Source organism: Pseudopodoces humilis, chromosome 5 (assembly GCF_049639895.1).
Source record: "Pseudopodoces humilis isolate 2021_Gansu_Grassland_sample_001 chromosome 5, ASM4963989v1, whole genome shotgun sequence".
Lineage (NCBI taxonomy): Eukaryota > Metazoa > Chordata > Aves > Passeriformes > Paridae > Pseudopodoces > Pseudopodoces humilis.
In genome coordinates this window covers 61,549,880-61,575,899 of record NC_142204.1, presented here as the reverse complement: position 1 = coordinate 61,575,899, position 26,020 = coordinate 61,549,880, and the positions used below count along the sequence as shown (strand labels likewise).

Genomic DNA, 26,020 nt, shown 5'->3' with positions numbered 1-26,020 from the left:
CTGACTGAGAAAACAACAGCTTGTCCTTGGATGCTGTTTATTTTATTAATATAGACACACAGTGAAGGTCTAATTTGCAAGCTCTCTACCTAGGATGTATGTGTATATGTGGGAGCTCCTCACATGTTCAGTAAAATTACTCTGCCACTCTTGTTCCAAACAGAAAACATAATGCTTACATTTATCTGAAAGTTCTGTATTAAAACTGTCAATAAATGCTGATTTGTGTAAACAACTTAGATCTGCAAAGAATATAAATCATTTTTTCCCATCTGGAAATGTACATTTACTGTTTTCAATTGCCAAAATGCTCACACTAAAAAGTGTATAATTCCACAAGTTTTAACTTGTTTCCTGTTCTTGTTACTGGAAAGCAATACTAAAGTGTGCATGGACTCCATTTTCACTTCTGCCCTTTTGAACTTGCCAAATGCTTTAAATGACCACTGCTTCTGCCATGACACCCACAGAAAAACTACTTGTGATAATTCTTCATTGTATAACAGCTCTGCTCTTTGAACATCTTTTGAGCATGCTAATCAACATGTAAGAAGAACATTATGCAGCTAATCCTAATTACTCTGTTAGCCCCTGCTTAAATTCTTGTAATCCAAACACAAATAATTTTTTATTGGATTAGACGGTCACATTTCCCTCTTGATGACAGATCCACCAGCAGACAAGGGAATAGCGCTTGGTAATGTTTTTGCAATCCAGATAGACACTGTTCCTTACTTTCCTTTCCTCTCTTGTAGCTAGTGTAGCAGTCAGTGTTCATGCTTTCTTTATCTGATTGCCCTTGAATGTTCTGCATAATTGTGTAGATTCCTGTCTCTCTGCATCTATTACAGCTCCTAGTTTAATACTTGAGGTAGTCTGGTCTGTAGACAGTCAACTGTATTCATGTTGCGTTAGCAACAGGGCCACTGAGCAAGTCAGACTGTGACACTGGTGTGATTTATGTTGTAGGAGAGCCCTGCCCAGAGAATGGCAGAAGCCCAGGCTCAGTGTCTACGCACCACAGCTCTCCAAGAAGTGACTACACGACTTACGCCAACAGCAATCACGCTGTCTCCAGCAGCAATGCTACACCCCCCGAGGGCTTCGCGTCTCACAGCCTGCAAACCAGCGATGTGGTGATCCACCGCAAGGAGAACGAAGGCTTTGGCTTTGTTATCATCAGCTCCCTGAACAGGCCCGAATCTGGGTCCACAATAAGTAAGTAAATCACGTTTTTCAGTTCATATTTCTCTAAGTTTGCCCCAAATAAAAATTAAAAAAAATAGTAAATTTAAACCTATCTGCTAAGAATTTATCATTGCAGAGATTTTAACTGAAGATTCTCTCAATGTTTTTTCAGGGGCACTGTTTGTTTTGTCTTGGACAAAACCAAAGGTTATTCTGGCCTCTCAAGCTCTTTGCTTCCCACATTTCTTTGGCTATCACAGTAATAGAGGATTCACCCACAAGTAGATTTTCTCTGTTACTATGTCTCAAAGAGACACTGTAGATAACAAGTAGGGTTGTGTGAGTAAATTGTTCTCCTACATGTAACTGAATTAAACTTTTTTTTAATAAATCAAGATGAAGTTCAGCAAGTTGGAAAAAAGCTTAGATCACAGCAAACTCTATGACAACAGCTGTCCAATTATGGGACTGCAGAAGCAACTGGAAATTGGGAAAAATTGTTAGATGCAAGTGCAGAGAGGTTTATTTAACTGGGTGGAGCACAGACAACATAGAAAGTACAGCTGAGTACAGACGGATATGTGGATCTCTCTGTACTTAGTAGTACTCAGGTGGCAAGATCTGCCTTGATAATTATAGCTCTTTCTGTTCAGAAGACTGATTTTTAATGTGGGTCAATTTTATTGCTTTAGTAAAGACATATGGTGCCACTTGAGCTTTCCTGAGTACATCTAGGGAGAGGTCAGACAGATGTGACACAGGACCTTCAGAAGACTCAAATGCAGGTAGTGGAAGCTGTAGGCACAGGGGCACCTTTGGGTCTTTCCAGTGACATTTAACCCAATGAGCACTGAGCCCTCTGGAAGAAGGAAGCAAAAAAGTCTTTGTATTGAGAGACATGCGCCAAATAATGCTAACCACAGCTGAAAAATCCAGAGAAGTGAGAACATTTATCATTTTGCAAGTTGCAGCCTAATACGATGCTTTCCCTACACTAAAATATGTTCTGAAAAAGCTGTTCTTTTGCCTGAAATTGGTTCGTGACAAAATAAAATCACAACTTCAACTTCAGGGCCAAACATCATTCTCCTAAATTCATACCTGAAAAGCAGCTAAGAGAGTACTGGGAAAACCTTATCTCACAATAGCAAGTTATCTCAGAAAACTTTTTTGCAGTATTTCACGACCATGCAGTTATAAAAAGAATTGCTTTTCATGTTATCTCAGATGAATTTTAAAACTCCATGATTGCTGGAATTAATATTGTAGCAAAACCATACCTAATTAGCCTCTTGAGACTCTGAGGTTTCACATTACTGAATATAATAGCCAGAGAACTGGAAGTTCTTTGCATAAAATCAGAAAAGAAAAAAATAATCCATCGAGGTACATACATGTTAATCAGTTAAGTCAGTCATGATTTTTTCAAGAAAATTATTTTATAGGGACAGTTATACAGAGTGGTTGGGGCAGATATAGAGGGAAAGGGGAGAGGAAGAGAAAGAAAAAATGCTCAAGCAACCAAAATTTCTGTGACTGGATTAGTCTCTTGAAGACTACACACTCAGGTTCAAGATCTTGCTTTGCCTCCTACCCTCCAACATGTTCTTTCAGTACTTTTCTTTATCCACAAGCAGCTATGCAAGTAGTCATTTTTGATGCTCAGTTGAACATCTCTAATAGTAAAGGGAAATGACAGCCTGCTGTGGAAGTGACAAGAGAATTTATTCAAATAACTGCATTGAATTTCAGTGATCCCAAAAAGTACCGAATCCTAAGTTTACAAGAACAGCAGTGAACAAAAAATTACATTTCCTGTAGACAGTGACAGAAAAGAGAAGAAAATACCCTTTCTCTATTAATTCTGTTACAAAACTGCAATAGAGAAAATACCCTAAAAATTACATCATCTGTCATCAGTATGGAAAACAATCTAAAAATTATTGACTCTTTCTAGAGTCAGAGAGGTTATTTTCTTTACTTACTATTTATTTGGGTAAGAAATTAGAGCTTTATTAACAGGAGCATAGGCAGTAGATTGAGGGAAATTATTATCCCCTTTTACTCAACACTCACTGCCATCCATTCAGAATACAGAATCTAAGTTTTGGGCCCTTTGGTAGAAATCAGAACAGGGAAACTCCTGAGGTACTTCTTAGCTTGAAGTAACACAAAATCCTTTTATTGAAATGTACAATCAGGGGTAGAAAGCATATCAACAGTAGGAAAATATCAAATGGATTTAGGAAGTGCAATGTCCAAAATATATGATATATCACTATCAAAATGTGGACCTGCAGAGCACCATGCTAACACCTTGGTAGTTACTCCTTTTCACAGCAGCAATATGTTAATTGGGTGAAATGCTGTGCTCTGGTTCCAGTGTCCCTTGTTCCACAAGCAGTGCACTTGTTGCCAGCTCCTGTATCCCCATGTGGAACAGAATTATGTTATGCAGACATGCATTCACAGTTAAATAGTAATGTTGTAATTGCAAAACAATTCTGAAAATATCAAAATAGGCAAAATAGGTCAAAAATGGGAGTATCATGTAGTGCCAGACACTGTTAGGAAGAGCAGCACCTAGGAAGTTGTCTCACTGGGATCATCCTCAGGGCAAAGTGAAGAAGGCTTCCTTTGATTTAAGAATGTTTATTTCAATAACCCTATTCCCTCCTCTACTTTCTTGCAAAAGCAAAAGACTTGAGGTCTTGGAAGAATAAGTATCATCACTATTTTTCCTCAGGAAGGCAATTAATTATTCACTGAAAGTATTTTTCTTGTTCTTGAAATCACACTTACAAACTGTATTTTACAGTCCAACAGATTACAACAGCTCTTGTTGAGTACAGGAGCAAGCACTTTGTGTCACTGGGCGCCTGTGCTTCAAGCACTGCTAAAATTGAAGCAGTCATTCCAGCAAAGTTGCCACTGGCTACAGAGCTGCAGGTTCATTAGTCTGCTGCTTTGCATTTGGTCTGAAGCTGGAGAGGCTGCACAAAAGCTGACCTTCTGTTTGCCAGGAGAGTTTGCTCTGTCTGTCAAGCTGTAGGACAATCCCATGAAGTCACAGTTCCAGCTGAATCTCAAATCCCTTTTCCACCCTCTGGCGGGTGTGGGCTGCACTGTTCCCACACAGCCTCTTAGGAGTGTTTCATGCTCCTTCTGACCCGAGAATGAGCCATGAAAGGCTCGGGAGCTCCCAGAATCAGAGACAATACTCTTTTTTCAAGGTTTAGGGTCTTGGTCAGCTTTTCTCTCGATGTGGTTTGCAAGAGGTTTGTTGTTACAGTTGATTTATGGGCTTGCCTTTGCTGTGCAGAAATTTTCAAAATACTAAATGTTGGGTTTTTTACTATTGATGTAGACAAAGAGTGAGGGAAGACTACAGCCATAATTAGGAAACACACTATTTTTTCACATTTTGTCATGGGTAGAACTGTAATAGCTGTCATTTTGATAAATTGATGTAAAGTACTTTGGAGCCAGCCTTTAGATCTGAATGTCATTTTCCCTTACTGGTTTAAACATCCAATTCTTGTGGCACACTTATTTTCCTGTGTCTATAATGGTAGAAATTTTGTTTCCCCTTTTTCAAAGCATTGCTTGGGATGTTCTCTAATCCAGCACAGGGGTTTATCTTGCACTGAACTACGCTTCTGATGTGGGGAGATCAGGAGTGGAAAACGAATGACATGGATTCAATGAAGAGATTTTACAGGGCAAAGCAGGGGCATAGAAAAGGTCAGCCATGCTTCAAAATTGTATCAGTAAAAGGAGATAGAGTGGATAAATAAAGAGCTGTGCTTGAGTGGTATGTCCAGGAGCAAGTCATTTTGCCTAGTGCAGCACGCAGAGGATCTTAGAGTGCTAAGAGATTACGAAAAGAAAATACACCTGTCCAGGCTCCTGACCTATTTCTAACGAAAGGATTAACTTCCACTGCCTCTAAAATATATTATTGTGCCTTCCTCCAGATCCTGTTCCAACATTAAAGGGAGATGTGGCTCTCATGCCTTCTCCACACATGAGAAATTACAGATAAAATACTTAAATTTTAGTAATTAATCTACATTTTGCATTACATTTAGGGAAGTATTTTTAGGGTATCAAGATAATTTCACTATCTGCAGCCTATGGAAAAGCATTTGCAGGCTTCTGGAGGTAGCCAGAATGAGATTTCTGCATGAATGTGTCCCACAGTTTTGTGCAGTAAACTTGTCCCTGGCTTCTTCATATCTTACTGACACTTACTTTTTGTGTTTGGGATGCAGCTAGAATTATTACTAGAATAAGTAATTATGATCCCCTATAAATCTCTTTACATCATAAATTTTTTAGAGAGAAACCATGTGTTGTAAACAGACCTTGTTAACTTGCAACTTCCAATGAAATTAGAAAATTGGCAATATTTCCAGGAATTTTACTGTAGCTGGTACTGTCAATTAGCACAGTTATAAAGTGTAAATAACTGTACTGGCCTAATCAGTAATTTTCAAAAAATTAAAGACTCTGCATACTCATCTTCCTCCTGCTTCACCAAAGAGTAGTTGTAGATTTAATTTGCCCCTACACTGCATATGCCAGTGCCTGTTGGATTTTGAAAACATGATAAAACAGTCTAATGGAAGTTTCTTTCATTTCTCAAAGCATGTAGTCTTAACTAAAAAACATAAATCTAAGGTAAACCTCTGCTGACTGCAGAAAACAGCATTCTGAATGAGTCCCATTCAGCCCAGAGTTTCTTTTAACTCCTTGCAGTTTAGAGATAAAAACCAGTTTATCGATCAGTGATAACTGTGTGATCTGAGTTGTTTGTGCAGCAATTTCACCTATGCTTTTCCTGGGTAAAATGGTGCATATAATTTTTTGTGGTCAATCTTCAAATTCTCAAGGATACAGAGCTTTGGAAATTAGGATGTCTGGCTACCCCACACAGGACATTTTTGGAGCATAGCAGTGAAAACCCACCCACAATGTGCATCCCCCATGGAAGATATTTGCAACTTGTGGGCAAGGAATCTGCATTCTCATTTCTATGCAGCACTAATATTCAGGTTTCAGAGGCAGAGCCATTCTGCCTCTTCAGCTACAAAAGCACACTTTCTAAGTATGTTTAAGTGATAGTAAAACTTGCAGCTGAAAGAAATTCCTATATGATTTAGTTTTTCACATTGTCTTAGTTTAGGGCAAATTAGGAAGGAAAACTCCAAATGGGGATTTCCCCAGGGAAATGCCCCTCCCCACTAACTGGTCCGGGAAAATAAAAAAATTCCTTAGAGAGAAGTGGAAAAAGCTGTTTATTTAACAGAAATTGAGTAATATTAAATAATAAAACCTCTTGCTGTTCGATGGGATGGCAAGTCTAGGAAGAAAAGTCCTTTTCATGTGGTGTAGCTCGGCTCGCTCAGGTTCTTATCAGTCCCTCCGGCGCTGGAAAGTGCCGAGGCCCAGGCCCCGGTGGGCCACAGGTGTGAGCTCCCGGGGTTTGGCTGGGTGTTCAGTCCAGAGCAGGCTTGCACAGATCCAAGAAAATTGGGAAAAAAAACCAAACAAAGGTCCAGGGAACTCCTCTGCCTCAGCTAGCTAAAACTAACTAAAAGCCAGAGAGAAGCTCTGTCCCGCTGTCTGTCCGTGCTGCAGACACCACAGTCCAGGAGCGGGATGTGTGGGAGTGATGTTTTTCCTTAACACAAACTGCGCGCTTCTTCTTCCCCCTCTCTTGCTCTCAAAGCCAGTCTTAAAGGTGCAGAACTTAATATATAACATAAACCAGACGATTGGGGATACCAGTATCATAAAGTCACCCCAGGACACACATCAACACAATTAATCAGAGTGAAATAACCTTAAGAGGTCAAAGAGGTTTTTAATATCATCAAAATACAATGCTGCAGTTTGCAGGCATGAAATACTCAAGTGTCTATTTGATATTTTTTAGAGATAAATAATGGAGGATCTTAACTGCATTACTCCCCTCTAGATGATTTCTGTCCTCCAGCGTGTTTCTGAACACATCATTTGGACCTACAGGTGCTGCCTATGTGTTTTCAAAGAACAAACACTGAGTTTTCTTAGCACAAACCCATCAAAGGCACCAAGGTTTTTTCTAATAATTCCACAGGGCCCACTTTGCATTCATCAGAAGCGTGAATTAAAGTCTCTAAGTTCCATTATTTTTCCTTAGTTCTTGGGCTTTCTAAGGTATGTGCAGTCCCTCCCATTTAGCTGCTTTTCCCTGTGCTATGCAAGCAAATATGCTCCATGTAAGCACAAAATGGGATGTTTCTATTCATAGATTCATTAACCATATAAAGAAAAGGGATTATTTTCACATGCAAGTGTGCAGCATGCCACAGATTTCTATTTTCCAAGTGTCACATAAAATAGCCTATCAATATCAGGAAAATATTTTTTAGCACTGTTAGAAAGTCTACCATACTCAAGTTTTCCAAAATTTAGATTTTTCCATAGCAATGGAATTACAGGTGTTTATATTTAATATATTCTTCCAATTAAAATCTGGTATGCTAGAGCCTGCCAGTTGAATAAAAACTCTTGCATGTTTAGAGAATTGAGAATATAATAAATATTCATTTGATCACTGTATAACATTGAAAAGGACAGCTGTCTCAGGAAGGCTCATTTGCTTGGCTTACTGTCTATATCTGCTAACATTAGAAATGTACAAGAATTTATCTGCCAGTGGCTTTTAATACATAGAGCAGAGGTTTGATTTTTTCCCTTTAACTGATGCTTTTTTACATTTAGCTCTATATAGAGGGGGAAAACTGAGAAGTTGTGGTCTAAAAATTATAGTCTCAATAGTTACATCTAGGACTAAATAGATGTAAAAAAATTACCAATGTAAATCAGAAAAGCCTTATGTATAGTAATGTTTTCTTAGAATCCACTCTTTTTAGCTTGTGGGTCTTTCAAATGAGGAGAAATTATTTTCATATTCAAAAAGCAAGAGGCTAATAGATGTATCAGTCTTGTTTAACTTGTTCATCAGTGGTCTGAGTGAAAGGACAGAGTGTACCCTCAGCAAGTTAGCTGATGTTACAAAACTGGGAGGAGATGCTGATATACCTGAAAGCTCTGCTGCGCAGTCTAGAGAGATGTGGGGAGAGAACTTCTGAACTTCCAACAGGCAAATGCAAGGTCCTGCATTAAGGGAGGAATTATCCCAGGCACCAGCACAGACTGGGGCTGACTCTGTGGAGAAGGAGCTTGGGGTCCTGCTGGACCGTCCGTGAGCTGGCACTGAGTCCTTGTGGCCAAGAAGGATAGTGGTGTCCTGAGGAGCATTAGGAAGAGCAGGTGCCAGCAGGTCGAGGGAGGTGATCCTGTCCCTCTACTCTGCCCTAGTGAGGGCACACTTGGGGTGCTGAGTCCAATTCAGGGCTCCTCAGTCATGAAAGACATGAAACAACAGGGGAGGGCCCAGTGAAGCGCTAGGAGAGTGACTGGGGAACAGGAACATCTCTCTTAGAGAGGCTGAGAAAGCTGGGCCTGTTCCACCTTGAGAAAGATACGAATATCTTAAGGGTGGGTGTCAAGAGAGTAGAGCCAGAAAATGGGCGTTTGGAACAAGCTGAAACACAGAAAGTTCATTCTGAAAATCTTCTTTCCTTTGAGGGTGACTGTGCACTGGCCCCCAAAAGGTGGTGAAGTCTCTTTCTCTGGACATATTCAAAACTCATATGACTCAATCCTGTGCAGTTACACTGAGTGAACCTGCTTTAGCAGGAGGTTGAACTATGTGATCTCCAGAAGTCCCTTCAAACCCCGACTCTCCTGTGTTTCTGTGATACATGGTGTTAGAAGCAGTAGCAGTATTCAGCTGCTCTGGGTTTGTGTTCAAGCCTATGGACACTCAGGTATAATGACACAAATTTTTTTCTCTTTTATGTGACATGCAGATGTGTTAAGGATATTAATTTGAATCATGGAGAGTAAAAGTGGATTATTTTTATCAAATAAAATTATTAATATAGAGAAAAATGTAAATTTGTAGTTATTGGTAAGTTTCTGAAAGCAGACCTTATCCATTTTCTAAGTGCAAACATTTCCTTTGAATCATTTTGTCTTTTATTTTTTTCATTTAATTTCTCTTTAATTAACTGAGAGCTGATCATTGCACTATTAAATATGTTGTGGGAAAGCCTCAGCTGCTACATGCCAACCATGGGTCAATTTGTGTTGTAATGCTGTAAATATCTGAGCAAGATTTAGGAGGAAAAATGAATGACTTCAAATATCATAGAAGCTTTCAGCTCTCAGGATTCAAATCTTCCCCAAGTAATGAAATTTTGAAAAATACACTGTACAACATTACATTCCATTGTAAGACCTTTTGTTAGATAAGGTTCCTGCAGCACTTGCTACTCTCTGCTAGATTATTTTAGATCTAGGATTATGCCTTCTGTCTTGGAAGGGTTTCTTTTATCTTAAGGTAGATATCCAACTATATCTGTCCCAAGTATCACGTTTTGCATTACTTGATAGTACTGGAGAAAATGACCCTATATGTCTATTTTAAAGGGCTGTGTGGTTTGTATACATATAAAATCATTCTTACTAATTTCCCATATTTTCAACAATTAAAAAATATGTATTAATCCTTGTTTACAGTAATTTTTTTCCTTGCAGTCTCATTCATTGTGTAGTCTGAGAGAGGCAAGAAATTAATTATCTGCAAAGGGGCAGCTTGTTTTCTGTGTTCACTTTTAGCAAAAACAATGGGTTTCTTGGGAAAAAAAACAGCCACAAATTCCAGTCTTTCTCTATAGCCTGATAAAGGCTATATATAATGTTGCTCAGGGAACTCAGTGTTTTGAAATAAGTGGATTAGATTCTCTGCAAAGTCTCATCTAGGCACATGCTGCCACTCTTCAATATATACATATGTTTGGAGAACAGCTTGTGGCAAATTGTTAAAAGAGGCATGAATAGACTAGTAAAAATTGTTAAGGGTGATAGGAAACATTTACCACTAGTCGGGTGATCTGGGACTTTCCTTAAAAGGTTAAAATTAGATGCTCTTCTCAGATAATTATAATTATTAAATATCCAATTTAAGAAAAAAAAAAGTATTGTAGGTTAACAAATCCCTAATTAAATGCCAGACATGGGAGGTTTCTTTCCGAGACCTGCCATGATGGGACAGACCCTGTAGCCACCCAGTCCCTTTGCTGTGACCAGCTGCAGAGAGGACATCTACAGCAGACAAGACCCTTCCCAGGCATTTTGTCAGCTTTCACAGCCAGGGTGTTCTGATTAAGTCAGCAGTGGGTCCACCCCCATAAATTGGTCTAATCCCTTTTTGAATCCTTTTATTCTTCTACCCCTCCAGAAAGTTGCCCCAAATTCTCTTTCGCAAGGTGTAGACAGTAAATCATGGACAACTCCTTTGAGCAGAGGCTGGTTTTTGCTTCTGACTTCCAAGCTTCCCTTCTCTGAATCTCTGTGAGTTCATTGCTATGATTTTTGAGATGAGGATACTGAAGTGATCAGCAATACTCAGATTTTAGGTGCATGGCAGTAACTAGCAGTAGTTTGCTTCACTTGTTACTCTTTTTCTAACTCTTAGTGCCATATTGACTGTTTTAATGACAATGTTTTTAGAGAAATAGGCACACATTTCAGGGTCTCTTGAGTGATAATAATTAATTTAGGGCTCATCTCTGCTTAATCTTAGGCAGAGTTATTTTTTCCTTACTTGCATCATCTTGCATTTCTTTTCATGAGATCCTGTCTGCCACTTCAGTCAACCCACTCCCTGCTGACACTTTACAGCTCTTCCACACTTGTTTTAGGCGTGACCATTCTGAACAATAAAAATTCTCCATTATGGAAATTCATAGTTCATTTCTACCTTTATTCTTCAGCTTTTACCTAATTAATTCCCTATGAGAGTAGCTCCTTCTTATCCTTTCAAAGTATTTCACCACCAAAGGCTCTCTCTAAAACTGAAAGTTTTCTAAAATATTATGGTTGTGGTTTTTTGATGAACAACTTACACATCAGATAATCTGCTTCCCTTAGAAGAATTTATGCTTGTGAAAAAAGGCCTAAATAAATCTTCCCTTCCCAAGGAAGCATTTGGGACCATGGCAGCCAGGATATTGTAGTTTAGGAGGGCTCTCAGGCAGAGTTCCACTGGGAAGAGAAGCAAAGAACAGAAAATCCTCAGGATAATATTACTGGGAGGGAAGGAGCTGGGGGATAAACTTCCCCTCATATTATCTAGGAATGTGCATAAACCAGTATCTGCTGAGTGGCCGTGAGCTCCTCTAGTAAGTCACTAGATTTGCCTATAAAACCCTATAGAGCATAACAGTGTAACTTTGAATCCAACAGATTCTGCAAAAATCTGCAAAAAATTCTGCAAAATTTTCCCACACCTTCTTGCTTTGCAGCAAGATCAAGTGGCAATATGTGACACCAATACAACCTGAGGAGTATTAAATCTTCAAATATCAAAGCCACCTATGGTCACCTATTGTTGATCCTTTAATAACACAACAGAATGGAGTTCAAGGATACCAAAACATGTGGAGTAGGTTCCTTTATCGGGAAGGTGAAGACCATTACGCTTAAAGGGAAGAAAGAAAAGAACACCAAGTTCCTCCTCTTTCTCCCTCCCTTTCCTTTCCTCAGGATTTGGATCCAAATTAGACTCTTGTTGCTCTCCCACCTCCAGCTTTGATTTCAGCAGACATCTCAAACATGCAGACATCTGCTCTATTCACTTGTCAGGTACAAGAAGTCCAACAAAAAAAATTTCTGGCGAATTAATAGGACTTCCCACCCCCCACCCTCCCACACCCCTTACTACTGAAAAGATGTCTCTACTTAAATATTTAGGCTAGCAAAAACATCTTTAGGGTTAGAAATGGCAAGCCTGGAAATTTTAGTTGTGGCATCTCTACCATATTTCCCCTTCTTTCTTACTACCAAATTTCTTACTTTTTTACATAAGACAGTCTCCTTTTCATATCTCCACTAATATATAGTAAATAAATTATAATTTCAGACAGATTTTTTATTACATATGCCAGAAACAGGCACATTTTAGTATTAGTTTAAGTGATTCTTGGTGATGCTTTAAGAACTGATATGATGAAAAAAGCTCTTTGCAAACATAAACTGTTTAAGAGTCAAGTTACTCTTTTATTGTTTGCTCACTGATATGTATGTATGGCAGTTATATGCCTGAATTAAGGGCAGAATAAACACATTTTTTGTAGAAAGTGTGGCTGTACATATTTAGTATATTTTAAAACATAGAAATATTTAGACATTGTGACATAAATTAGGTGCTTATTTCCTAAGCAACAAGACATTTCTGAAGTACATTTGTTATGTCTTTGTTGTGTTACTAAAGCTGTGTTTTAATTTATATTCTTGCCTGAACCATAGTGGTAAAGAAGCATGCAGTTTGATTATGGCTTGCACTTCAGAGTACTCATTTATATTTTCAGTGTTCTGAAAACTAATTTTTAACACTGTAAACAACACTTACATCCAAACTAGAAACAAAAGTCACTTTGAGGTATGTCTGTTGTGACTTTATATCAGATGTGCAGTCTGTGTTAGTCACCAAAACCTTCAGTAAATGTTTATCAGGGTGCTGAGAAATTTGTTCTGCAGCATTGTATTCTGAACACATCTCCTGTTAGAGCTTTGGTTTATATGAGCATTGATAGCCTAGATATTTCCCAAAAAGCGTTTGAACAATCTTTTCCTTCATTTTTCCAAGTTCTCTGTAGATAATTAAATGTTAAGGTTATATTATTTTTGGAAAAAAAAATAACCACACTGGTTTTAAACACCAGTTTAAAGGTTGACAGTGAGGCTGAGCCGCTTTGTGCTGTTTTCCAGGACTGAAGTGTGGGACTGTGGAGGAATACTCAAACACCATTAGGATATTAATAGACTATATAGTCATTTAATTGTGCTAAGTATATTTATGAGTAGTTGGGAGAAGGAAAATTAACATGCTCTTTGGGGAGCCTAGAGAAAAGACTCAGCTATAGCATATGCATTTAGTTAAAAAACAGATGATAATAGAGTAGAAACACTGGTCAAAAAAATTAAGAACAATATTTAGAAAATTCAGTGTAAAATGAGGGAAGAGACAGAACAAGAGCATGGATGGAGTAAACAGAAAGGTGAAGAACCACAAAGAGCAAGAGAAGCTTTATTCTGTAATGTTTTGAGAAGAGGCCTGAGATGTTTTCATGTAGTACATGTCTATGTACTCATAGGTACCTGTCAAGTCAATTCTATTCATTTATTAATAATATCTAATTAGAGAGCAACACATCTCAATAAATCTTCAGTATTATTTCTATTTATCAATAAACACATTTGAATGGAGGAGAACAATTCGATGTACCCTGGGCATTTTCAGTAACAGTTTTTTGTATATAAAATAAATAATGGTTTTGATGCCTCTATTGCAACATACAAATAAAGAAATTCTGTAAACCAGGATGTGGGAGGCAATTTATGACTGCTACTTATTGTGTAAATTTATCCCCTTTCCCTGTTTTAATGCCTTATTGTTTTCCTGATCTGCTTATTAGGTTGTTTCGTGCCAGGTTTGCAAAATAGCTGAATTATAAAATTAATTTCTACTTCATATATATATGCCATGTGTGTATATATGTATCTGGATTCTGAATTTTTAGTGAAAAAACACAGTACTGTGTTACTGCAAATGATATTGCATAAGAATTTGTATTCTTTTATGCTTTTACACAAGCTGTTTTGTAATTCATATAGAATTTTCTTCCAAAATGAACTTATTTTCTTTCATTTGTGAACATCACCACCTGTTTCAGCATATGTTAACTGTGACTATTGTTTCTTGTCTAGCTGTACCCCATAAAATAGGGCGGATAATTGATGGAAGTCCTGCGGATCGCTGTGCAAAACTTAAAGTTGGAGACCGGATCTTAGCTGTGAATGGCCAGTCTATTATTAACATGCCTCATGCAGATATTGTGAAGCTAATTAAAGATGCAGGTCTCAGTGTAACTCTTCGCATCATTCCTCAGGAAGGTAAGTCAATGGCCCTTAAAAACAGGAAGAAAATTTTAAGTAGTCTCCAATTAGCTTAAATTATGTCACCATTTGAAAGAGTATCTTTTGTTCTCCTTCCTCTGCTGTAGCGTGCAGCACACCAGAATTTCGAGCTTAGAACTAGCCCAGATAGGATCTGAATTCTTGAAAAGGTTTCAAGTTATGAAAAGGGGTATTTAAAGCAAACCTGGAGAAACCTGACAGAGAGAGAGAAAAAGGATGTTAAGGTCTTTTGCAAGAATTGTCTTCTACATGGAAAAGCACTCCACCTGAGAGACAAGTTTTGAGTTATTTCCCTTATATCTTGCTATAAGCCAAGCCAGTGTTTGACAAAGTGATTCACAAGAGACTGCAATGGCTGTCACCAGGCATGTTCAGCTACCAGCTACATGTGACAAAAAGTGATGTGAAGGAAGAGTTCAGATTTGGCAGTTTCCTCCATCACTATCATATAGTGATATGTCACTATAAATGCACAAGGCAGGAGAGAACTGAACCCTGAATTATTTCTAGGGTGAGAATAAGGGGATAGACTCATTACTCTGGTCATTACTCCACATCTAATCAGTGAAGATCTTTTGATGTTGGTTCCATGGGGTTTGGGGTTGATTTCAGGGCTTCTTTAGTTTAACAGTGTGCTGCACTGCTGCATGAATTGTACCACATTAATGACACTATGTCTCTATATCTCAGCAAAAGGTACCAGTAGAGCTGGGAATGACACACAGAAAGTGATGGAATTACTTAATGGTCCAGTTAGATGACCTTTCACCTCATGCTGCTGCATCCAGCAACGGGACTGGGAAATAGTCTGACACTGGTCATAGACTGCAACTGAGGAAACTTATCTATTTTGTTAAATGAATTCAGTGAAGGGAAAAACACAAACATACTCAAATTTAGAATTCACATCAATTAGCACCCATGTAATTACTGGAGGTCAGCTTTGCAAGCATCTAAAATAAGTATGATACTTCATCCAGCCCATTAAGTTTGTTTAAGCCTCTCTGGTATTCAGGTTAAATGTCATTAATAGCTCAGTGTTAGAGATGGATACATTAAATCAGAAAGAAAGCAGGGGTGCAGCTGAGTTGTCATACTACAAGATGTTCTCAGGTGCTAGGAGTGAGAAATTATCTGTGCCCAAGGCACGGCTTCCCTGTGTGACTGTGTGACACTGGACACCCCATTTGCCTTCTGATATTAGCTTCCCAGCTTATAAAAATTGGTAAAAATTCTAATACCTCTGTAATATGTTCTCAGGTAAAAAAATACTATATAAATGCAAAGTGGTTTTTGAAGCAGCTCATGATTTGACCAGTTCATCCATAGTTATGAGAGTAATGTAGAAATGAGGGACAACATTTCCAATCTTCCTCTCTAAAACTTGCAATACAAAAGAGACTCACAGATGCAAAATGGGAAATTACAACCTTATGCATAGTAATTATACAGACAAGTATTGCTTATGCCTGCATAAGGAGTGTTTTAAGTGCAAATATACCAGCTTTTTTGAAAATTAATATTAAATGGAAAATATTTTTTATAAAGTAGACAAAAATGTTATAATTGTGAGTATAAATTAGATAAGTAGAGAATATGCAGCCATAGGGAAAACTCACATGTTGAAATTTTAAAAATAGAACACATAAAAATTAAAACAAGATTCAAATGTAAAATTAGGCAAGATCTGTAACATGTATAGCTATTGCTCTTAGGGGTTCTCAGACCTATATGTGTCCATTTTGTTTGTTTTGCACCATGCCACACTGGCCTCACTCCTTCTGTTGCAAGCAGGAATAGAAAATAATATAATATTTGCCTATGCTGTTGGTAATATAGTAACTTCTGCAGTGCTCTATCATCCTGTGGGTGGATTCTCTCACATTTATGCATCCTAATAGGTAAATGGTGAACAGGACTGTGCTAGTGATATTGGAAGAAATGTATTTGATATGAGCTCAGTACCACCCCTCCAATCCAGCAGGAATCCTGAATGAAGACTGGCATCTTAATAAAAAAGCAACAAAACCATATTTCCTATACCAATCTCTCTGTCTTTGAATTTTGTGTTGTCTGGAAAGAATGATTCTGTTTTTCTGCACTGTTCCTATGTGAAACCTTAGTCAATTGACATAATACAGTGAAATAAAACATCAGTTTAAATGGTTAGTCAGAATTCATTGAGATTGGGTTTACTGTTCTACTGTTCACAGTCCCCAAAAAATTTAAAAAGACAGGAAACCCTTGATGAGCTCAAAGACTTCAGGAGCTAATGTAAGGACATCAGTGTTTTAGTTTTTGTGACATGTCTGTCATCCCAAACAGTGGATAAAGCAGTAAAATGTTCATTTCTTAAAATGATTTTTTTTTTTTCCTAAATGGAAAGCATTTCAAATATCTTCTAGCTGTGCTAAGGCACAGGGAGGTGATTCAGGACAGCCAGCACAGCTTTACCAAGAGTAAGTACTGCCTAACCAGCCTAGTGGCCTTCTACAGTAGAGAAACTACACCAGGGGCAGCAATAGGCAAGGGAGGAGCTATAGATCTCACCTAGCTGGATCTCTGTAAGGCCTTTGACATGCTACCCCAGCATCCTTCTCTCGAAATCAGAGAGAAATGAGCTTGATGGGGGGACTGTTCAGTGGGTGAGCAGGTTGAGGGAGGTGATTCTGCCCCTCTAGTCTGCTCTCATGAGACCTGGAGTTTTGAATCCAGCTGTGGGGTCCTCTGGACCTGCTGGAAGCAGTCCAAAGGAGGGTCATGAAGACAATCAGAGGGCTGGAGCATCTCTCCTATGAGGGAAGGCTGAGAGAATCGATGTTGTTCAGCCTGGAGAAGACAAGGCTCCAAGGAAATCTTACTTGGACCATGCAGTACTTAAAAGAGGCTTATAAGAAATATGGGGACAGATTTTTAGCAGGGTCTTTTGTGATAAGACAAGTGGTCTTACAGCTTTGAACTAAAAAGAGATAGATTCAGACAGATACAAAAAAAGAGATTAGATTTTTTTTATGATGAGGATAATAAAACTGGAACAAGTTGCCCAGAGAGGTGGTAGATGCCCCATCCTGGAATTCCAGTCAAAATTCAAGGCCAGGTTGGACAGGACTCTGAGCAGCTTGGTCTTGTTGAAGATTGCAGGGGTGTTGGACTAGACAATCTTTAAGTGTCATTCCAACCCAAGCTATTCTATGACTCTATGATTTTATCATTCTATCATTCTATGGTCAGTATTTCTATGCTTTAAAAGAGTACGTGAAACATGGAAGCAATTTCCCTTGTTCAATTGTGTTTTGAATAATGACAGTGTCAACCAGAATTAAAGAAGTCACTAAGATTCCGGATCCCACAGATTATCAAAAGGAGACCATTAGGTTCAAGTGTCTTAAAATCTAATTATAACCTGAGAGAGTAAAAATGACAAAGCATAAATTTGCAGAGATAGTGCATGACCAAAAATTATTATTGTGTACCTTTGCCCTTTAATAAATGCTGCACTGTGACAGGTCTTTAATCTCCATCTCCCCATTATGCAGAGCTGAACAGCCCAGCCTCAGCACCCAGCTCGGAGAAGCAGAGCCCCATGGCCCAGCAGCACAGCCCCATGGCCCAGCAGAGTCCCCTGGCGCAGCAGAGCCCCGTCGCCCAGCACAGCCCCGTGGCCCAGCCTCCACCTCCACAGCCCCTCCAGCCACAGGGACACGAGAACAGGTTTTGCATTTTCTCAGTGGTCTCTTTTTTTTTTTTATTTTTTTCTCCTTGTATGTTAGTCTGGAGTCAGGAAGATATTTTTTATGGTGGGTTTAATCTCCAGCGTATCATTTACCAGCCAATTTCTCATGTGTAATTTATGCATATACATTAGCAAATTTATCTGTCATGGAAATCGACAGAAATTTTGTGACCAGCTCTATTAAAAGCTGTGGGATGATACAACTTTCTGTGACCTCCAATCAGCACTATTTAGTCTTTGGATTATTATTTAGCATGTTAAATAAGGCTGATTATACTGACTGTCTTTATGCTAATCTTCAGTAACCAACACATATCATCAAGATCCTCTTTCCCAAATGATGCTGGTTACAGGATTGTAACTTTTCTCTTCTGAAAATACTTGAGTTCACTTGTGATTCAGACACTACACCCTCTAATTCTCCTTGCTTAACAGATGTATTACTTTCACTTGCCCAGAATCTTTTCCTTTCAATTAGTCAGATTTACTTTGCCTTATATTTCATTGAGTACTTTTTCCAAAAGTGATCACCTCCTAAAAGTCATATGTTTCTGACAAAATTCAATACAAAGTTTTCACAAAAGTCATTCTATGCTGTTGGAAGTCAGTATTAAATAGCTGTTAACTTGTGAATTTTCAGATGGGACCAGCAAACGAAATTAATTAAAGTTCCAGAAAGAAATTCTGTAATTTTACTGAAAAGTGTAAGCTCTAATTGCTCATGTCACCATTTACAAATTCAGCAAAAATTACAATGCCTCCATCTGTGAATTGAAACATCATCTTCTGATATGCAGCTGTGCCCATATATTGGGAACCTGCCTAAAGATTACTCTTATTTCAGAAAAAGGTTAACTATTGCTAGTTCATGTAGTATTATTTTTCACTAGATTTTATAAGTTAGATTTTATCTTGTTTGTACAGCCACATACATTGTTTCTTTACCAAAATAAGATATTAATTCTCTTAGGAATATTAACTAGTTTTTTTACTTCCAATATTAATAAGGCTCAGTATCACAGTAAGCCTGTTTGTCCTCTATCTTCTTTTTACAGGATCATGATATTGAGTAAAGAAAGTAAGAGGACTGCATGTATGCACACAAGTCTTATTATAGATGCCATGTACAGATTTTAAAAGAACACGTGGCAGCAGTCTATTTTAATCTTTTCAGAAAAGTCAAAGGGAAATAGTTTCGATTTTTTTGTGCCTGGTTAGACATTCAGATTATTAAAACTATTGTGTAGGAGGATTTGCCATAATGTCACTGTAACTACATTAATGAAACAATGAAGTCTTGAAGCATATCAGACATTTTGAAACATTTAGATTCAGATTACCTTTTTATATATGAATCAACATAGTGAAAAACAATGCTGTCATTTTTTCAGAGTTTAATTTTTGTAATCAGGAAGTACATTTCAAAATACCTTTCACAGTCTATATGTGTCTCTGTTTCTATATGTGTCCAGGAAGAGACATGGTCACTTGGTTAACTGAAAACTTCCAGTCCATTATAGAAACAGAATTTGAAATGTCTATTTCCCGTATAGGAAAGAAATATTTCCTTCAGCACCCAGGGAAGAGTGTAAGAACATCCACTCTCTGAACATTTTGTTAAAATATAACCCTAATTACTATCACAAAATTACTTTGCTAAAAGAGTTCAGGGGTTCTTTTGTGCCTCTTTAGGACGCCACATGGCTGAGGTATGGAAGTTTGCCATAAGGAATGTTCTTTACTTCACCCTGAAGTGCCATTATGTGTTAATTTCCATGTACTTAGGAAAATCCCATTTGAATAAAGTAAATAACTAGTCATTGCACCTCAGAAAGTCACGTTTTCTTTCAAATTTTACGACCCATGTCCCTGTAACCAGTTACCAGCTAAAGCAATACTTTACTTGTTATTAATACCTCATAACCAAATTTATTTCCTTTTCACTTTGTTTTATTTCTGTGCATAACTACTGACATGACTTTACTGTCATAGCTTTTAGCCAGATAACATCACAGGAGTGTATAATAAAAATAATACACACTATATTAAAAGATGTTATATCAAAGAATACCTTTCATTAAAGAGATAACAGCTAAAACAAAGAATTTCTCCTTTTTTAACCATAAGAAGCTCACAATAATAATATTTTATGCCAGTGAAAGGGTATATAAACTGCACAGATATTCTACTTATTCCATAGAAATGCTAATTCTGGAAAGAAGCACTTTATCAGATCAGTGAATTATTTTGTAGTGAGTATAGTGGGTGTTCCCACACGCAGTTTCACCTTCTAAATAGGCAAGGTAAGTGGGAAGCAAGATGCTTTTTCTATTCCTGTCCCTTTGAGTCTAATTCTGATCTCACTGATACAAGCTGGAAGATTTCATAGTAAGACCTAGGGGAAAATTGCTTATGCCCATGTTTCAAAAAGCGCTCACTGTTTTTGGGTGCCTCGACTATGTACCCTTGAGAGATTTGCTTCTCTGTGTAAATTTGTTCCGTGCAATTTTGCAGCCAGGCACGCTTTCAGTCCTCAGTATTGCATGCAACACATATTCTTAATGCCTTGCTACTCTGAAACTAAGCCATCGTGCTTTCCTCAGTTACAGGTCAGAAGTAAAAGCCCGGCAGGATGTGAAGCCTGATATCCGGCAACCCCCGTTTACAGACTACAGGCAATCCTCCACGGACTACCGGCAGCCCCCGCTGGACTACCGGCACCCCCCGGTGATGGATTACCAGCAGCCCCCACCGCTGGACTACAGGCAGCCCCCCCTGATGGACTACAGGCAGCACTCCCCCGACACCAGGCAGTACCCCCTGGCCGAGTACAGGCAGCCCCAGGTACAGGCACACACACCCAGGGCTCTCTTGCACAGCAGGCACAGGGTCTGTAGGGACAGGTCATGGGTGCTGGTAAAAGGAGGATGCCACTGTGGAAGGGACACATTAAAGGGTTTTACTCTGAGTTACTATTTCTTTGTAGAGGAAATTACTTCCAAACCATTAATATTAATGCATAACTGTGTGATCTGTAAATTAACATTACATTTATAATTGTGTGACAGCAATGTTAAATAAATGCCAATTTTAAGGTACTGGAGAGTTGAAATGAAAATTCTAACATAAAGAGCTTTTTCATCAGAGGATCAATTTTTTCATTCTTGGCACACAGTCATCAAACAGTGGGTATACTTAGGTCAGAATGCATTTCTACAGCATTCTTGAAAATTAAGATTTTATCTAATTGGAATAAATAAATAAAGGAATGAAAATCCTGACTGATAAAATTAAATTTCTGTTGGTAATAGTCTGGATGAATAGAAACTAGCCCATGCAACTAGTTTCTTTGACATCAAGCATGATCTGACAAATTCAAAGAGATGATGAGTTAGATGAAGAGTTATGGTACCTTGGACAAGACTCCTCTGATGACAGATATTTACTGACAGTTTTGAAGGTTGAGGATTTAGCTCAAAGTTCAGACTTTGGAAAAAACCTTCCTTTCTCCTTACATAAAGGCAGGAAGAACAGAGGTCAAAAAGTATCAAATAGGAGACTGTAAACTTCTGAACATTTTATGCTGGAACCATGAATAGGTGGTTTGTACATCCATATTTTCAAAAGCAGACCTGTATCAAGAAAAATACTGAAATTCCTAAATGGGATCCAAAGAACCCTATGAAAATATTGTGCATTTCAGTTTCTAAGTAGAAAATCTCTATCCCCGTGTGCATATCTTATAAGATGCTTCTTAGCATCTAGAGAGATGCTTGGGTTGGTTGTTTCCCAGCATCTCTAGTTTAATTCTCTAATCAGTAGATGCACAACCCAAGTTTGCTCTTTGTTTTCTTCTTCTCCCATGGATCTTGCTAACAATGGATCAGAAGCTACATTTCAATTTCCCTTACAGACCCCTCTATGCACCTTTGCTTATATCAAGTGGATTGATACATTTTTGAAGAGATCTATTTTAAAATTTTCCTGAATGCATGCCACAATGTCTATATTTGTCCATAATTGTCTTCCATCTTGTATTTGTCTGTACAGGACTTTGATTATTTCACCGTTGATTTGGAGAAAGGAGCCAAAGGGTTTGGGTTTAGTATTCGAGGAGGAAGGGAGTACAAAATGGATTTGTATGTGTTGAGGTTAGCAGAAGATGGACCAGCAATAAGAAACGGAAGGATGAGGGTGAGTAAAATGCATTGTGACTTTTTTTTCAACATTTACACATATGTTTGGTGATGGGGTCAAAGAGAAAGCTTTTGTTCACCTCTGATCAGGTTTTAAAGAAATAATGCCAAGTATTCTCACAAAATAAACTCATTCCATAGGATTTCAAGATATTAGTTGATACATATAGTAGATACCTGTAGTTTCTTCACAAATAAATGTGTTACTACTGACTGGTAACAGCTTTTACTGTGTTCTAAATTTTTGTCATTATTATTTTCACTCTTATCTAAGCAACTTAAAAATCTCAGACAAAGTTTGATGTTTCTTAGATAATAATAGAATTAACATTTGTGTCTCTAATCACAAAAGCAAAGGGATCACTGTATGGCATGTATTAGATAACTACGAAACCTAAGACCTCATCTGTGTTATTATACTAATTTAAGCAAATCACCTTTGTAGTGTTTGCTAAATTTGTTTCTTGATCTTAATCTTCTTTGTAGGGATCATGATTTAAAAAAAAAGCAAACACATGGTCTATATAGGAAAAATAACCTAATCAAAAGTAGAGACATTTAATCTGTCCAGTTGTGGCAAAGACAAGGTATAAACTCATCCAGGCCTGCTGATACTTCGCAGAATTGTGAATACACAAAAAGGAGAAGGAAAGAACGTAGGCAAGACTACCGAGAGTTGCCATAAAAAGTTGTTTATGTATCTAATTAGTGCAGTCATGTTCAACCAATATTTAATTTCAAAGATGGGCAGTGAAATTTGTTTTCTGTACAGTGGTAAGAACAGATTTTACAAATGTCATGGTTGTTACACATATTGTTTCACAGTGTAAACAATCTTATCAAATTTGATGTCTTACTGAAAGAGCACTGTCTCTCTGCATGTAGCTCAGGGGTTTTGCTGTGCTTCAAATGACTCTTAACTTGGCCACTTGGTAGAATTTAAAAGTTCAGTTAGTCCTCAGTTGTCTCATGGAGTGCAATCCCCTGGCACTGGCAGTGGTGGCAGAAGCAGCCCGTGTCAGGAAAACCAGTGGGGCAGTCAGGCAGGCAACTGGTAATTGAGTTAACTCACACTGCATTTTTTGTGTGAAATATAGGTGATTTCATGCTGCAGCTAGAACTTTAGCTTAAGAGTATCTTCTCTGGTCTTCCTTTTTTCCTTTGTTTTAGTATTGTCATTGTCATTGTCAGTTGCTCTTAATGAGAAGCCATATGCAAGATGTACCTTAGTAGCTATAATGTGATTAAAGATGGAGAAAAAGCTGTGCTTTTAATAAGCTCTGGAATTACGTATTTGGAAACATATGGCTAAGAATGCAGAAAAAAATAAAAGAACACTTTTAAAGAGGGTTCATTTCAAATAACAACCCATATTAGGTAGAAAATTAACATTAAATCCTGTGCATCATTTAAACAAACTAGTAGTAAGGAATGAAGTTAGACTATTCACTCTGTGAATAGCCAAAATATAGAAAGTATTTAACATGAATATGAGGGGTTTTTTTCAATTGCTTTAGGAAAAGTTCTGTTTGCTTTAATGAATACTGCTAATATAGTTTCTGTAATAACTTGGTTTAAAGCTTTTTCATTGTAGTAGCCACAACATATAGCCAAGTGTTATTCTGACCAGATAGCTGTAACTGGGGTTTTTTCTCCCTTTTAAAAGCACAATTCTTTGGAATCAGTTCTACATGCATGCTTGTCACTGAGTCTACTCTTTTATTCTCCTGCCTCACAGACATTTTAATGGGTTTGGAACTTTAAAGGTTTTTCTATTCAGTGACCTGTGACTGATGGACAGCAGAAGCTCAAGAAAGAGCTTCAAAATAAAGATGGAAAAAATAGAAACAAACAAAAAAAAATGTTGAAAGAAATATATTACATAGGAAGGTGGGCAAAGGAAGCAGAGTTCTGTACCCACATATCCTTTCCAAGTTTACATCAGCTGTTAACAGTGCAGGTTCATTCACACTTTTTGGCTGGTTGTTGCATCTCTGTATCTCTCTGTTTCACAGGTGCATCTCTACAGCAAAACATGCAAAAATCAGGACAGTGCTTCTTGCTTTATGTACCATTGTCATTAAAGACATGATTCTCTGGTCCTAGGCTTTCAGCACCAAGGAAAGCAAACCATGCTTTTGTGGTAGGATCTTATCAGAATCCTTTCCAGCTAAGAGCTCTTCTGATGACCTACTTGCCTTCATTATTGTTTTTCTTGCTGTTTCCTCCTTCTTGAACAGCCTTCTGTAATTTAACTGAAGCTCTACAGAGAAACATTGAAGCAGATAGCACACGGTGCAGACATGGTTATAAAAAGAAATAATCCACATAACTCCAGCCCTATTCCCACTCATGAAACCAAGAAAAGAAAAATAAAACCAGCTAAATTGTTGCAAAAAATAGATCACATAATGAAACATGCTACCTGTAGAGCACTTATATGTAATAAGCAAAACATATTCCATAACTAACATATTATTTGCAATCTATGTATAACCTGAGAGTCATTCATATTGATACAAAGCGCCCTATTTTAGAGAAATAAATAAAATAGTTACCTTAAAGTAATAGAGCTGAAACTGTAGTAGTAGTTTTATAAAACTGTATAATTGAAGAAATGAAATCTCAAACTGAAAACAGCTCCAGGTAGGGAAGTCAGTCTGTAGGTTTACTCTATTAGTGGGCACTGCAAAACTACAGTGATGGAATGAGTCCCATCAACTATATTACACTTGGACATGTGTTAAAAAATATGAGAGTCCACCACCATACATTCAAAAGATTCTAAGGTCTAAACACATGTAAAAGTGTTAGGAATTACAGATTCAGAGTATATTAAAGTAAAAGCTGTAATTACAGGAAAACAGATGTAAATAAAGAGCTGGAATGGAGCTATCTCTTGTAAAAGAAAAAAAAGTAGGTCCATTATTGAGGAAGGTAAGTATGGAAGGAGTAAAACGTGGCAGTAATAGCAAAGTGAAACTGAATAAGAAAGCAATGATAAAACAAGATGAAGAAAGTGACATCAAAATCAGGACATCCTTAGTGAAAATTTCAGTTTGATCTTCAGGTTTCTATGAACTTCAGTGAGACTTGTGACCAGACAAAGAACAGACTCATAGAACAGGCCCAAGAAGTGATGATCTTCCACTGGCCCTGCCAAAACTGTCTGGATTGATGTAAGAAAGAAAAAGGTTTTATGAAGTTCGTTATCACATCACCATTTCCAATCATTATTGCATCATTATTCCATTATTGCATCCATTATTCCACTTCATTACAGATGAAGCTTTCTACTTTGATTTTCTGCAGAATTGTCCTGAGAACTGGAAAGGTGGAAGAGCAGTGAGCTGATGTTATACAGAGTTCATCAGTTTTCTGATCATATTGCTCTTCTACTTGGGGATCACTTTCTGCCAGCCTAGATAGACACTGCATTAAGTCTTGAGGTTCAACAAATTATTCCCATAGAATCAGGTTTAAAATTTTCATGGTCTTCTTACACTTAGTCACGGCACCTTCACATGCACTGAAGCTTTTATTTGAGCCCACAGACTCTGCAGAAAGCCCAAGCATATATCTTAGTTTGACTTGGGTTCATCTATCATTAGACATGGGAAGGAAATGCCCATCAAAGGACCCAGAGGTCTACAGGAAACTAATTCTTTGCATGTATCTTCTGCCCATGTGGCTGTTAAACTATTCTCAACCAGTGCTGGAGACCCAGAGCTGTAAGTGCAGATTTGTATAAAATCACGTCAGGTCATACACCACAATTTACTGTGGCAAGATTTTGCTGCAGTTT

General features: G+C 37.8%; 1 protein-coding gene across 13 annotated transcripts in view; it reads left to right on the top strand.

Annotated features, from left to right (window-relative positions):
- The window catches only part of MAGI2 (membrane associated guanylate kinase, WW and PDZ domain containing 2), a 708,943-nt gene that overhangs the window by 646,287 nt on the left and 36,636 nt on the right, over nt 1–26,020 (top strand). For 12 of the 13 annotated variants that reach the window (XM_014255224.2, XM_088054941.1, XM_005526021.3 and 9 more), the window contains 5 exons: nt 970–1,218; nt 14,077–14,262; nt 17,823–17,997; nt 20,623–20,863; nt 22,070–22,213. In XM_014255224.2, coding sequence (XP_014110699.2) covers nt 970–1,218; nt 14,077–14,262; nt 17,823–17,997; nt 20,623–20,863; nt 22,070–22,213 — 995 coding nt within the window. The remainder of the gene's footprint in view (nt 1–969; nt 1,219–14,076; nt 14,263–17,822; nt 17,998–20,622; nt 20,864–22,069; nt 22,214–26,020) is intronic. The other variant, XM_088054938.1, reaches the window with a different exon arrangement.